We start from the raw sequence: 16352 nt of genomic DNA on the forward strand, positions 1-16352 counted from the left end.
ATTAGGAAGGTTGAGAACCACTGCCTTAGACTGTGAGGGAAGTCCCATCCCAGAAACCCAGCTGACCAAAGAAACATGAAGCTACAAGACCTTGGAAGCTTTGTCAAGTGGACCTTGTTATTCACTGAGTGGTGGCAGGTGAGTATTCTTATTGGCTATTCTACATGAATGCTTCTTTCACCCTTAAAATGGTTCTCTTACCTTGAAGGGAAAAAAAGTGTTGAATTTTTTAACTAGAGAAGAGTTGGGTTTATTAGCAGAAAACAGGCAAGATGGTGAGAGTAGTGGTATAGGAGGCACTATCCCTGCCTTGTGTTAAGTAAACCAGTTCCCTTGAGCCACACAGCTTATGAGTGAAACTGAGTTGAAGTCAGACATGTTTCACTCCAAGCCTGTGTTCCCAAAGTATTGCCACTGAACTAATAAGGCAGGTGAGATAAGGGTGTGGGTGAGTACAGGTGAGAAAGGTGGTGGTCAGTTTCCTTTCTCATGCACGAATCCACTACATAGTAGTACCAACAGATGGCATCTTTTTGAGTTGCTAGAGTCATGAGCACATTCACAATACAGCCTTCTAGTGCTTGGCAGAAAGTGCTTTTGTTGTGAAAAGTTATTCCACCTCCCCTTTTGAGGTCTTGGTCTCCTCAGCCTGGTTCTCTGCCTCTAAATGCAATGATACTTTTCTCCTGGTCATGCTGTTTAAGATGTAGTCTGGCTCAGCCAAAGAAGCCTGTAAAGGAGGCTCACCCATATGCTTAATTAACACTCTTGATGGAGTTATGAATCAGCCAGTACTTCATGTATTTAATAGATGTGAATGTTTTAAGTCTTTCTGGTTCCAAAAAATTTCTGGGGAGCTGTGACTTTACTTTTTTGGTGATAACAATGAGTCTTCATGGTCTTGTGCTTCTGATGTCAGCGTAGGAGTTGCACCATTTTAAGCAGGAGCTACAGCCAACTTGATAATACCACCTCAGTCTAGGGTCTCTGTGGAAACCAGCTGTCATATTCTAGCTGATATAGCAGTTAAGGAGTTAAGTTCTGACCATGTCCCTCCTGTCCTACATGGTGAAAATATCTCCTTTATGTGTCCCTGGGAGCAGAAAGATAACTTCAAAAACTGAAACCTGATATAGTGATCACCATAGAGTAAGACTCTCCAGGCAGGGAAAGAACCTTACCTGAGTCTGATCTGACACGGAAATGACTGGGCACCAAACCTTTGTTTCCCATGAAGATACTCTTCCTTGCGTTATGAACAATTATCTGGGAAAAAGGTCAAATAGGGAGTTACAGTCAGGTAATAGCTGGGAGATATGCAAGTCTGACCCAAGGGAAGTCACACAGACCCAAGTCCAAGGGAAAAGCCTTGAACTATTCTTAGAATCTTATATTCTTCAAGATGAGCCGTCACAGACAAGCTTCCCTTTTTAGCCGTCTCAAGAGCTCACCTGCTGATTTATCTCCTACATGTCTGCCTTTTCTGCACAGGTATGTTACTGTTTAATGAACTCAGCCCAAACACAATAGGACCAGGCCCATGAAGTATATAGAACACAATTTCTTAAGAGCAAGGTCTGGTTCTAATGCCAAGAGCCAGGCCTCATTTCTATAGCTATGTTGAATCTTCATGGTTTTTAAAGGTCTACTGTTAGTAGGCAACCATGCACAGAAGCCCAGGATCTGGTTCTCAAGCAGGGAAGGACCCACACTATGGGTCAGTGGATGTTCCTTGAAGGCCTCATCCAAAACTCAGCCTGTAAGAGATTCCCTTTTAAACCACAAATGGCTTGGCTTACCTGTTCTCTCTAGGGAAATCCAAGTAATGAAAGCTAGTTATAAATTTATGCTTTCTTAAAAAAAGACAAAATCTCACTAATACAGTGAACTTGCCATCATTTAACAAATACCTGATTAAGCAAACTCTCTCAAGAGCAGCAAGACAGGAAATAGTCTCTTTAAAAGTTTTACCTTTTAGGAACAATAGGATGACTACCACAAGCCTGATTTTGAATAGTTTATTAAAGGAAAGGTGAAGCATCAGTTTCAAATTGTACAAAAGGAAAAAAAAACCTCATATTGCAAATGTACAATTTACAGAATTACTAGCAAAACCAATCAAGGAGACACTGAAAATACAAAAATTTGATTGACTTTAAACTGAACTGGAAACCCATTGGAGTTGATATTAAGCCTTTTTTGTTGTTGTTACATGGTAGTCTGCAATACTGTCAGCCGCTGTTTTCCACATGAGACTGTCAAGCAAAGGATAGGTGTGTGCATGTGCCAGGGCACCTCGTGGCTTGCTGTCTCCCAGAATGCAGGCAGGCAGGGCTGGGATGGACAGTCTAGTCATTCCTGCCTAGTCATTCCTTTACTTTGAGTGAAGATCACATTTCTGGGAGAAAAGGCCCCAGCTTCCCTAACTGGAGCCCAGGAATTGCTGAATTAGCAGACAAAACATTTGGTGACCAAGTTTTTTCTGAACTATACAAATGTTGAGAAAAATCTCAGTTTCATTTGTTTAATAAAAGGATGAATAATATCATCCATTTTGCTTTCCTCATAAAAGATAATCATTGGGTGCATGAATTTTAAAAAATGCTTTTGATTTGATAAAAAGAGAAAGCCTCATGATTCTGTTGCAGCTACATTAAAAACCAGCTCAGATACAGCTGTGGATGGATTAGTTTGGAAATTTTGAGCCTTACTTTAAAAATCAGAAAGGAAAAAACTAAGTGGGCTTTTTAAAACAGTAATAGCAGCAAGTCATAAAAGTCTAAGCAGAATGTAACGCTAAACCATAAGACTGTCCTGAAGATTCATAATTTCTTTCCCCAAAAGAATTATTCTTAATATGCACATTTAACACTGAAATGTAGCTGTATTTCAAGGTAAGCTTAGGAACTTCACCCTCTAAGCACAGACTTCTATGCAGCACATACTTCTATAATCAGTAAACTTAATTCACAAAATTAGCGTGTAAAGGTATTAAGTGCATGGGAAGTAGACACAATTATGTTACACTTAGAATTATTTCTGAATGGCAAAGGATTTCTTGATGATTATCTTAAGAAAACTGAAGTCTGTGTAACTTGAATTTGGCAGGGTATGAAATAAGTGGTAAAAACAGCAAACTGATAGCTTGAGAATCATTTTTGTTTTACTGAGAATACTTTATTTGCTGGTAGAAGTTGCTAAAAATGCACAGAACAAATACCAATAGAAAATGCACTGTATTTGAATCTCCCTATTCTATATAAAATGAATGATGTACAGCATTTGTTGGAAAAATGGCTGCATGGACATTTCTTATTTTATGCCCACTTATAAATAAAAATAAACCTTTTTATTCAAGAGTATATAAAATCTGGGAATCATATCCATATCCACAGAGGGTGTGTGGTTTTTGGCAGAGATGCACTATGTCAGAATTTCATCTTAGCTTGTCAATGTTCTGCTCCTTCATATTTCTGTGTTCCACAAGGTCAACCAAATCCAGTGAGCTCCAAAACACTCTTCAACAATTAGGATGAGCTGCTTACTCATAGGTTTAATAAAAATGGTTAGCTTTTAAAACATAAAAAGGCAAAATGTTAAAACGGTTTTTAAATTGTACAACAGGAAAATAAAGTTAAAAATATTTTTTTTTTTTTTTTTTTACTCAATGCTGTTTTCATAAAACAGGTGTATAACAGTGTTTATCTTGACAGCTGTTTAAAAATTTAAAATATTTTCCTCCCTCCGAAAAACACACACATCTGTATTGGGATAAGTCCAATATTAGGACACAAATGATTTTAAGGCCAGTCTTTCTGAGGTGACATTCTCTTGGGTTAATTTACATGCTCCTCTTCTCTGTCACTGCAAAAAGGGATTGACCTTAATCATTTGATTTAAAAAAAAATCAGATCACATCAAAAGTGTTTTTTCCCCATACAAGCTATCACAGTATATAGGCCTCTAGCTCTAAATAATAGAGTTCCAAATTTGTAAATTTTCTTCAGACTTCAGAACATAGGCATTCCAAATCCCTAGAAACATAATGAAAAACAAAATTAATTTCATGCATAAAAAAAGGAAGAAACCATAAAATAAGAAGCAGTAATAATTTAAACATTTACTGAATCATCTTCTATGATAGCTGCAGAGTCAAAGAAGTCTGGCCTCAGCTCAGCTCTCTCTCGCCGATTTCTTGATGGAGGCTAGAAAGAGAAATCAGTTACTTTATTTTTTTCCTGAGATCATTAAGACAATAAATTGTTATAATTAGCTGATATCTGACAGTATCATAAATATACGCAACTGCTAAAGGTCAATTTTGAAAGGACAAGGAAAATCTGGTTTTTATATGAAATGAAGAGTAAAAAAATAATACTTTTGGCTTTTAATTATCATGTAGACAGAAAAAAAAAGATTTTAAAGCTAAAAGGAGTAAACTGAATACATTAATGCATATAAATAATTTTTGGCCTAAAATACAGAACATACTTTCCCTTTTAAGTCATGGAACATTTATAGAATTGATCAAATACTATGTGATAAACGTTAATGAATTACCCAAAGCAGATAGATGGAGAAAGCTACTGGGGATAGGGAAAAGGAATTTATAGATCTGAACAACACGATCTTACTAAAACTTTTCGTGATGGAAAATGCAAAACATACAAAGCAGAATGTTATGGGCTGAAATATGCACCTCTTTCCCCAATTTATATATTGAAGCCCTATCCTCCAGTACCTCAGAATTTAACTCTATTTGGAAATAGAATCTTCAAAAGATAATTAAGGTAAAATGAGGTCATATGGGTAGGCCCTAATCCAGCATGCCATGAGAGGATCTTAGGTATGCTGTGAAAAAGTTTAAAGACTGTTAATTAAATTATTTTCAAAAGAAGTTCAAACTTGTTTTACTCTTTTTTTTTTTTTTTTGGTCAACATAATTTAAAGTGTGCCGTTAAGATACAAAAGGTTTAAAACACTGCGATAATCAAATATGACTGGTATTGTACACACATACAGGAAAAATCATCTGAAGACAAAAGGAAGAAGGCCAGGCATCTACCAACCAAGGAGAGAAGCCTCAAAATGAAATCAATTCTACAGACACCTTCCTCTCAGACTTCTAGCCTCCAGAAATGTAAAATAAATAAATAAGTTAGTCTGTTTATGCCACCAGTTTGTGTGGTATTTGTTATGGCAGCCCAATATACAGAGAAAGCAGTATGATGAATTTCTCACTATGTACCCACCACCTAATTTCAAAAATTATCAAACATTTGGGCAATCTTGTTCCACTGATCCTTACTGTCTTTCTTCCCCATGTCATTTCACCTATAATTACTTCAATGTTATCTATAGCTCATGAAGTCTTTTTAAAAACATAAGCACTATACATTACTATTCCTGAAAAAAATAATTTCTTAGGCTCACCTTTATCAAGTCCATACTCAAATTTCCTTATCTCAAACATGTTTAATACTGCTTAAAAAAGTTCCATTTTCTGTATTTGGTTGTAATGTTGAAACACAGTAAAAGGCCAGCTATACACACTATGCCGAAAGATCTGGTGTGAGCTCTTTTAAGAAGATAAAAAGAAGGAACCAGTTCCTGTTATTCCCAGAATTCAAAACATGATGGCTTTAAAGCAGGCTTGAAAAATACACAAGCTAATCCAAATCACCACTGTTGTCAATGTTACCACCTCCTCACTTTACTCTTCCTCCCATAGTGTTCTGAGAACAATTACAAGAGGATCATGCTACACCAATGAAATCACATATTTTAACAACAACAAAATACAGTGAATTTCCTTACCAGATCAATAACCATGGTGTCTTCAAATTCTTCATTCATATCTTCTAACTGGCTCCGGGATGACATCATCACATCTTCAAAGATGGGCTCAGCATCTTCCTCCATCAGACCCCGACTGGTAAGGAAAAGGTCAGAAAGCTGTTCAGACTTAACCAATTTGAACTTCCAGCTTTTTCTTAGATTAGCTCTTCTATTGTTCTAATAATGACCTACATAGACTACACAAATTCTAACATTAATCTCCAGAATAATTAAGGACCATTCCTTTGGTTCACCAAAGATTTCATCTCAACTCATCAGAAGGAAGGGTAACTAAATGTAATAATAATGATAATAGTTAACATTTATTTAACTATGTGTCAATTACTCCAAACTCTCATTGGTACTATTATTATCCCAATTTTACAAATAAGGAATTTGAGGAACAAATGTTTTAGAGTAGAACCTACCCAACACAGCAGTAGTAGGATTTAAATGCTGAAAGTCTCAAGAGCCTCCATTCCTTTCCTATGCTGCATATCAAGAATTATAATTTTAACTCATAAGAGCAAACATTAGACACCCATGTCATTTCACAAAATGACCAGTTATTATGTTTTTGCGATACTCAATGTTAACACTTACACGGCATGCCTTACTCCAGTTCTCACTTTCATGTAGTTCATTCCTGTTCTGTCCTTCCGATTTAAGTCTTCTAACTTTGGCTGGCCTAACCAAGAGATCTGCATCTGAGGACTAAGAGAGGGTATTATTATTCATTTTGTGGCAGATGAATTTAGTTAATAAGTTCCATGTTAAAAAAGCCATGGTTGGCTGACTTAATTCCCATGGTAGGAGGAATTAACTGGACTTATTCCAGTGCTTTTACAAAAAAGGCAGTAAGCTGCCCGAAGAGATCCTGCAGTCTCCAAGAGAAGCTGGTGAGGGCTACTTGTTGGATGCTTAAACTATCTTTTGGCTTTGATCCCCAAATCTCTGCCTAGCAATGATGCTTCTCAGTGTCTTGGACTGCTGCCCCAGTCAAGGCATACCGAGCTGCAGAGCAAGCCCCTAAGAAACAGAAAAAATGCTGGTGTGGCAGCTGAAAGCTCTCCAGAGGTGAATAGGGATGAGTATAACTTCTTTTCTCGGTTTCTTATGGAACTAAATCTCCACTTGTATTCTCTACTTACTGGCACATGGGAACTTGTATAAACACACCACTTGGAAATTTTACAGAATGTAAATTAGTGATTTTTAGCTTATAAAATCTGTCACATGAAGTTCTAAGTAGCTATCTTTAGATCATGTGGAGCTAACCAATTTGATTAAACCTATGAACCTAGAGCAGGGAAAACAAGAGAGACCACAGCCACAGGACTGACAAGTGGTAAAGTGAGGTAGACAAAGCAAGCTGCTCAAAAAGAAACCCCCCCTATAGGAAGAACTGTGGGGATACTGGTAATAAGGCAAATCACCTTCTACTAGGACATTCAGCGGCACAAGAATGCCCCATTTATGCAATGGTTAACAACAACTGTCCTCTCAGGTTTGGAGAGGCAGATACTTTAAAAAGCAAGGGGGGTTGTATAAAATCCATATCGGAATACTTTTAATATCATCTCTTTCCATTTTCAACTTGCTAAAGTTGAGTTCAAGGGAGAATTCTCCCTTTTATCCATCAGAATAATTTACATTACTTCACTATACACCAGAACTGTAAGTGAGGAGCTAAGAGAATTTTGAAGTTGGATGGAAAACAACAGAAGTTAAGATTTTTATAGCAAAACTCACACAGGCATGCTGCTTTCTCTACAATTTTCAGAGCCGCGTATACTAGAAAACATTTTAAGTGCTAGCATGGGGACAAAGGTTAAGGGACCTTGATTCTTTAAGAGATTCTATTCTCTGAATTTAACAAATAAGATGTTAGAAATTCTTAATCCACAAACAGTTTAACTTTAAAATATTAATGTAACCAAGTTAAAATACTATCAATCATTTAAATGGATGATAAAGGTAATACAAAGTCTATATTCTTGGTGTTCAGACTGCTGACAACTTAGCAGAGGCTCTTAAAGGTTTCTCTTGCCAAAAAAGTAACCTACACTACTCTCTTGGTAGGTTCCTGAAAAGAAGTAAATCTACCCGATGAAAATGCAAACTGGCTAAAATTAGCCCTTAGACACTATACATTTTTAAGGATTTGTGAACTCTGAGGAACTGATACGTGCAACGTTTTAAGACATTTTATAGATCTTCTCATAAAAATCACCTATTTGTGGCTTTGCTTTCTCACAAACTGACCAGCAATATGCTTTGATGAACAAATGACATTTGTTCTAAATAGTTTTACCTTCTTTAACAGTTAAAATTTTTATGCCAAGAACACAGTTTTTACAACTTACTTGTGTAAAAAGTCTGGTTCAGAACCATGTTCAGACTCAGGCTCTTGAATCTGCTCTCCCATGGGCCTGCTGTTTTCCCGCAGTACGGTAGAAGTGAGTTGTGGTGCTGGCAGGGGGCCAGGAGTCTGAATCATGGTGTCAGTCCTGTTTAGCCATGTATTATCCAGACTCTCATCTATAAAATTCCAGTTAAGTCACATATTATTATGGGTGGAGCAAACTCTGGTGGCAATTTTAGCATAAACTTGAAAAGTGTGGCTCTTAAGTTAGACTGCCTAGTGTGAATGTTAGTTATACTACTTGTATGATCTTTGTATAAATTATTAAACTTCCAAGGTTTGGTTTTCTCATATACAAAATCCTTACAGAGTTGGAAGGATTAAATGAGATAATGCACGCAATGATCAAATGTTTGCTATCATCACATTATTTTCTCTGAAGGACTGCCCAATCTCTGAGGATTTTTTCACCCTAGAAGGGGAAGAGGGTGGTCAGATGAACCTCTCCAACCTTCCTTTGCTTAAGCAATAAAAGGCCTCTTCCCTTGGCTTCACAAGGACCCTAAGCAGTAGTGCTTATGATCTGGTTGGCCATTATGGAGAAATCAGCACATCCCTTTACACAAATGAACGTGTCACCAGAGAAATAACTTTGTTTTTTTTTGCCAGGTTATACAAGTGTAGAAGGGTAGAGGTTGTTTTCATGCCTCTAAGTCCTTTAGGGACACCTTCCCTGATCATGCCACTCAGTCCTCAATTACTATTCTTGTAACTTCTAGAGCAGCGGTTCTCAACCTGTGGATCGTGACCATTTTGTAACAATAAAAATAACTGCAGCATTAGGAAGGCTGAGAACCACTGTTCTAGAGGAAGTATTTATCATTCCTGCTCACTCAGGACTTAATTTTATACTATTTTGTATGAGCAGGTATGTGATTTGTCATGTGTGTAAGTTACATTTAAAGTCTTTCGCCTCAGCGCCTATGGCTCAAGTGGCTAAGGCGCCAGCCACATACACCTAAGGTGGCAGGTTCAAATCCAGCCCCGGCCCGCCAACAACAATGATGGCTGCAACCAAAAAATAGCCAGGCGTTGTGGCAGGCACCTGTGGTCCCAGGTACCTGGGAGGCAGAGGCAGGAAACTCGCTTGAGCCCAGGAGTTGGAGGTTGCTGTGAGCTGTGATGTCACAGCACTCTACCCAAGGGGACAGCTTGAGGCTCTGTCACAAAAAAAAAAAAAAAAAAAAAGTCTTTCAAGGAATACCTAAACTGTCATGATATAATATTACATAATTATAAAGTTTCTGGTGGGTGTGGTAACTCATGCCTATAATCCCAGCACTTTAGAAGGCTGAGGCAGGATGACTGTTTGAGCCCAGGAGCTTGTGGTTACCATGGGCTATCACTGCTGCCACCTGCACCCCAGCCTGAGCAACAGAGAGACTTTTATCTCTTAAAACAAGAAAAGATTCTACCTATAAAAATTTTAAGTTGTTTTAATATGAGAAGGTTTTTAAAAGCCTGTAACTGCTATTGTTTTCCTTCTGAAGAAATTTTAATCACAAAGTATAGTATGACTCCTGTTTTTCCTCCCCCAATTAGGTCAACAGAGATGTGTGCATGTTGCCATCAAGCATTCCATCTTTCTCAGGTTTCCAATATTTTGTCAGACACATGTGTACCTTCTGGATTGGCTTTTCTGACCCTAGAAACCCCTACCCATTGTCTAATTAAGATCATTCTGCTGATCTGAAGCTTACTACTCACGGTTTATTCATACCACTTTTCATTCAACATTTAATTAGAAGTTTTATTGTGTCACACTTAGAATTTTATGGTAAAATGTGAAGTATCATTTAGGTTCTGAACATGGTAAACTCATCTGTCAGCTCTCTAATACGTGTCATTTTTTCCCCCAGAAAATCATTCCGGATTCATTAGAAGTTTGGTCAATCATGCCCTGATCATAGCAGTTCTTATGCTGAAGTCAAATTACTTGTTTCTCTTCTCTCCCCATCTATACTATGAATTGCTTTATTAATACCTAATCTGTAGCACTTAGCACAGTTCTTAGGAAGATGGTGGTTGGTAGAGACTTACTGAATGAGTAACTTCAGGAAGAACTCACTTTTCTTGAGCAGACTCTTATAGCCCTTAATTTAAATATTCCTCAATGAAAACATTTCTTGTAGTACCCTTTCTTCTTCATTCCAAAGAATTCTGTTGCCTAGGATTTCTAGGCATGTAACCTATTTTCATGATTTTGTAAATTTCAATTTGATACAGAGCTAGTTTTCTTTTTTGCAATTTAACAATTACTGAATTAGGTTATCTGTTCTATATATGCTTACCTTAACCCTGAAGATAACTGACTGCTCCATTACAGAATTATATATGGCTTTATAAATTCTCTAAACCTTAATTTCTTCTGTATAAAATTTAGATGATAGAGTTGATTTATAAAACATTTATACAACATTTATGTGCCAGTAACTGACGTAAGTACCTTATAAATATTAGTCAAATGATTAAATGATACAATATATGTAAAACACACTCCTAGTACATAACAAAAGATTTACTCAGTGTTGGATAATAAGAATGTGAGATCTAAGAAAAGTTGTTAGTAGGGGGGAAAAAAGATTTAGATACAGAACAATTTGATAGGGGCTGCTCTAGAAGACAAATTCAAAGGGAAATGACTGGAGTCATTCTTTAGAGAAAAGTCCAAATCCTCTAGTACAAAGAAAGAATTTTATATTGTCATTCTCTGGACTATAAAGACTTAAGTCCCAAAGCTGAAACCTGAAAGGAAATCTTAAACTTTGTGAAGATTTTGTTAAATTTTAACATTTAGAATGAATTTTTTTATTCTCTTTGAAATACAGATGCTGCCTAATCCACTGACTGATGCTAGATAAGAAATTACTATATAATGATAATATGCTAACATTCATTGAATGCTACCTATGTGGCAAACACTGTGCTCAGTACTGTGTATGTAGTAAGGGTTTTATTTAGAGTATCTAATTTAATATTCCTAGTAACTGACAGGACAGGCACTCTGATCAAACTTCATTTGATCAATGACTGAAACTTAAACATATTAAGTAATATGCTCAAAGGTCACACAGCTGATATATGAGAAAACCAGCTTTGAATTCTGGAACTCTGATGTTAGAATTTGTGCTTTTCATGAAAACCTAGCTGGGTGTGATGGGAGGTGCCTATAGTCCCAGCTACTCAGGAAGCTGAGGAAGGAGGATTGTTTGAGCAAGAGTTTAAGCAGATGTCCTCAAACTATGGCCGGCAGGCCACATGCAGCCTGCCTAGGGACATTTATCTGGCCCGCTTGGTGTTTTTGCTGCCGCTGCCTAGGGACATTTATCTGGCCCGCTTGGTGTTTTTGCTGCCGCTGCCTGTCCTGCTTAGCAGCCGAGTCATCCTGGGGCCCGCAGTCCGGCCCTCCAACAGTCTGAGGGACAGTGAACCGGCCCCCTGTTTAAAACGTTTGAGGACCCCTGAGTTTGATGTTGCTGTGAGCTATGATGATGCCAAGGGACTCTATGCAGGGTAACAGAGTAAGACCCTGGTTGAAATAATAATAATATTGATAATGATAGAATCTGCGCTCTTTATCAATAGTCAATAATGCCTCCCCAGTCATGAAAAGAAACATTAGATTTAAATTCTAACAAATTTTGCCACAAATTTTAGCAAAACTTTTAGTGAGTCGCTTTTTTAGACAGCAGAGGCAGGATGATCAAAGATGAATAGTGGGCAGTGCCTGTGGCTCAGTGAGTGGGGTGCCAGCGCCATTACCAAGGGTAGTGGGTTCAAACCCGGCCCCAGCCAAACTGCAACAAAAAAATAGCTAGGCATTATGGATGGCACCTGTGGTCTCAGCTACTTGGGAGACTGAGGCAAGAGAATCACATAAGCCCCAAGAGCTGGAGGCTGCTGTGAGCTGTGATGCCACACCACTCTACTGAGGGTAATGAGATGAGACTCTGTCTCTAAAAAAAAAAAAAAAAGAAAGATAGATGAATAGGAAGTTCTAAAAGGGAGCAAAAGACTAGGAATCAGACTGAAGCTCTCCTCTCCTGGTTTGGAGAAAATTTATAAGAAAGGGGAAGATTATTTGAGGAAATAAGCATTTTCATGTGGAGGCTTTTCTCAGCAAATTGGACAGGAATGCTGTAGAAGTAATTTTTAGTCTTTTTGGATATGGGAATACCTACTACTGATCAATTTTTATGACAATTCAACTTCCAGTTCCCCACAGTTCAAGAGGCGTTATAATGATAAAACTGTATTTGGCCATTGCTGTCATACATACAAAATAAATTATCTAGTCAAGTGGCAGACTAGAAAGCTATTCTGGTATTTAATTTGTCTATCTTATTTTAAATTTTAATGTATTAGAGGATCATTGGATGTCAATTTCACAGATCTTCAAAACTATTTCTTTGGGCTTATTTCTTCTCTGCTCTATGCTTCTTAAAATGCTTTTTCCTTGACCCTTTTTCTTTTCTTCCCCTTTTTGGGGTGGGGGGATGGGGTCTCACTATGTTATCCAGGCTATTCTCAAACTCCTGGGCTCAAGTCATCCTCCTGCTTCAGCATCCCAGGAGCTGGGACTATAGTAGCATGACCACTGTAACTGGATATCCTTGACCCTTTTCTGTCTAACTTTGTCTATTACAACCTTTTTGCTTGACCATCTCAGTATCTATCAAATATACAAGGAAATCATCTGACTAACATTATTACCTTGCATCGATACATTATTTGTCAGTACATCTCTATAACCCTAGGCAAACTGTCACATAGTGTAAAGGCACACTTACCTTCTACTCGTTTTTTATGAAGTGGGGGTCGTCCTTTCTTATTCCTTACTGAGGATGTTTTGCTGCTGCTACTTCCACTGTTCACAGACATTCTATCATCTTCACCCCCAGTGACTAATGAATTTCTGTAGGAGATGAGTGGAAGCCATACATCTTCCCTCCTTTCCATCATCTGCTCGGTAAGAAATTTCTCCAGGTAGGAATGACTAGAAACACAAAAGAAGCAGCAGTGCTTTTTAAGGAAGCAGTACATGTATCACTAATTTAATTTCTTCCCTAAGGCTCTTTTTCTGCAAGTTGTGAACAATGCCTACAGATATACATTTAAACTGTTAACAATGGTCACCTTTGGAAAGAGAGGGACTGAAAATTTAAGGTTTTGCTTCACATATTCCTGGAATACTTAACAACAATATATGACTAAGGTTATGTGTAGTGTGTGTGCGTGTGTGCGGGCATCTCCTATATTTCTTCGTTTGCTTTTTAACACCAATGTTCAAAAAATATCAGAAGTTTGGATCACAAAGATGACTGTATTTTCTTTTAAGGTGTTCAAACCAAAGCAGGATTTCTGGATTTATCTTTAACTAAAGATGATAAAACAGAATAATTTTTTTAAGTCTTTGTAAATTGTCTTAAGAGTAAGTAGAGACAAATTTAATCAAGAAATCTAATAAATATTGGTAAGAACAGCAAGAGTTTGTAGCATTTGAACTACCTCCTGTTCCCTTGTCCCCTCTCCCCTACTATGGCTCTGTATTGTGAAAACTTTACCCAAGGCAAATGGCTGAGAAAGTAGGGCTTCCTCTTTCTCTAGTTCCCAGCCTTGGGGATACCTTGAAAGAACAGAGCACATCATTTTCATTTCTCATCCTCCCACCCCTAGCTAGCCCTATGTTGCAGAAGCCCTATTCTGAGAAGCAAACCCAGAGGAATGAAGCTCCTTTTTCCTAGCTAGCCTCCACTCTTACTGTATGAACTCTATCCCAGGCCCAGCTCCACTGGAGCCCTCAATGCCCCACCTCAATTCTATTGTAAAGTTCCATACCCGGAGGGGAACTGTAGAGTTCCATACCCGGAGGGGCAAGCTGAGAATCAGGGGTTACTCCCCCAAAAGATAAGAGCTGTTATCCTGAGAGAAAAAGGATGCTATCCCATTCCATTCATCCCAACTTCCCCTTTAATGGCATAAAGTTAAAGTTCTGCCCAGGGGCTGAGGCAGACTATAAGAAAAGAAGCTCTATGGTTCTTGAGGGGTGGTGGCAGGGCCAGGAGTGGGGAACTGAATTTATTTGGAATGAAGAGTAGAAAATTCCTTTCCTAAGGGAGTTGACAACACAAATACTGATGGGAGGCAGATAAGAGGGTGCTGGTAGCTCTTTGATACTAGCATCAACACATGACAATGACACTCTAAAGAACAGCCAGAAGTCTAACAAAAAGAACAGCCCAGAAGAACCTTCCTGGGATCAGTCAAACCTGAGAGTTGGATGTATTAATTACCTTGATGGCAGTAACTATTTTACAACATTATGTATATCAAAACATCATGTTATATACCTTAAATACATATAATTTTTATTTTTTTAAAAAGGAGGGAAAAAACCCCAAACAAAGTGATTTTCCATTTTGGGAGCTCCAACTGATTCATTTGAATACAGCCTACTAAATCATCCACTGTGCTAATATTATATTGTTCTGCGGCATGCTTTTTCTTTTTTTCCATGTCAGCCCTGGAAGAACGCTTTATCACCAATCCTTAGTGGCTATTAATAGGTTGTGGCACTAACTTGACATTTTACATGTTTATTCTTATATGGAGAAAAAAGAATGAAGAAAAATGAAATATGGGAGACTGGTGACATATGCCTAATGTGAGTACCAAGAAAGAAGCAGAAAAAATTAGAAGACAAATAATGACTTAAATCTTTCCAAATTTGACAAAAATCATTAATTTATACATCTACAAAGTTTGGTGAATTCCAAAGAGGATAAATGCAAAGATAGCCACACCCAGATTCATTATAGGAAAAATGCTGAAAGCCAAAGACAGAAAATATCTTGGGCTAGGAACATCCCAGTACTTTGGGGGGGCTAAGTCAGGAGATCACCTGAGGCCAAGAGTTTGAGACCAGCTTGGGCCACATGGCAAGATATTGTCTCTACAATAAACATAAAAAATTATCCAGGCATTGTGGTACATGTCTGTGGTCCCAGCTACTCAAGAAGCTGAGGCATGTGGACTGTTTGGGCCCAGGATTTTGAAGCTCGAGTGAGCTATGGCTTGATCATAGCACTCCAGCCTGGGTGACAGAGTGAGATCCTATCTAAATAGATACAAAAAATTAAGAAAAAAATCTTCAAAGTAATAGGAGAAAAATAACTCATACATACAAAGGAAATCCAATAAAATTAATCATGATCAAAAGGCAGGAGAATGACATAGTCAAAGTGCTAAAAGCAAAAAACTATCAAACAAGAATCTTATATCCAGGAAAAATTATATATCAAAACTAAAGATAAAATAAAGATACTCAGATGGACAAAAGCTGAGAGAATGTGTTGCTAGCAGACCTGCCTTATAAGAAATACTAAAGGATGGCCGGGCGTGGTGGCTCACGCATGTAGTCCCAGTGCTGTGGGAGGCCGAGGCAGGTGGATCACCTGTGCTCAGAGGTTCGAGACCAGCATGAGCCAGAAGGAGAGCCAGAGTGAGACCCCGTTTCAACCAAAAATTGCCAGGCGTTCTGGCAGGCGCCTGTAATCCCAGCTACTTGGGAGGCTGAAGCCAGAGAATCACTTAAACCCAGGGATCCAGGGGTTGGCAGAGGTTGCTGTGAGCTATGTACCCTACTGAAGGACGCAAAGTGAAACTCTGTCTCCTCCATTAAAAAAAAAAAAAAGAAATACTAAAGGAAGATTTTTAAGCTGAAAGCAAATAACACCAGAGGGTAATTGACTTTACATGAAAAAATGGAATGACAGTACAGGTATTTAGTAGATACAGAAGACAGTACAATTATATATTTACTTATTCTTTCCCTCTCAACTGATTTAAAAAGCAACTGTGTATTGTATAAAGAAATACATATATTATTATATTGTTGAGCCCTTAACATAAGAATGTAATTTTGCTAACAAGCACAAAAGAGGTGATGAGAGAGAAGTTGTATTAGAGTATGGGAATGATAGCAGATGATAATTCAGATCTATAGGAGGAAATAAAGAGAACCAGAAATGGTCAAATAGGAGGGTTAATCTACTCAACTCTAAAAATGGCATTCCCCAACCTTTTTGGC

The 16352-nt window shown here is 37.9% G+C and overlaps 1 protein-coding gene across 4 annotated transcripts in view; it reads right to left on the reverse strand.

Moving 5' to 3' along the window:
• Nucleotides 1-2003: 2003 nt before the first annotated feature.
• STAG1 (stromal antigen 1) overlaps nt 2004-16352 on the reverse strand; it is a 412760-nt gene continuing 398411 nt past the window's right edge. For all 4 annotated transcript variants that reach the window (XM_003789415.3, XM_023513064.1, XM_023513065.1 and 1 more), the window contains 6 exons: nt 13054-13259; nt 8205-8379; nt 6442-6552; nt 5818-5932; nt 4125-4205; nt 2004-4034 (listed from right to left, as the gene is read on the reverse strand). In XM_003789415.3, the coding sequence (XP_003789463.1) occupies nt 4011-4034; nt 4125-4205; nt 5818-5932; nt 6442-6552; nt 8205-8379; nt 13054-13259 (712 nt within the window). In that variant the 3' untranslated portion in view covers nt 2004-4010. The remainder of the gene's footprint in view (nt 4035-4124; nt 4206-5817; nt 5933-6441; nt 6553-8204; nt 8380-13053; nt 13260-16352) is intronic.

The sequence above is a fragment of the Otolemur garnettii genome, unplaced genomic scaffold (assembly GCF_000181295.1).
Source record: "Otolemur garnettii isolate 467f Iridium unplaced genomic scaffold, OtoGar3 scaffold00032, whole genome shotgun sequence".
NCBI classification, from domain to species: Eukaryota; Metazoa; Chordata; class Mammalia; order Primates; family Galagidae; genus Otolemur; species Otolemur garnettii.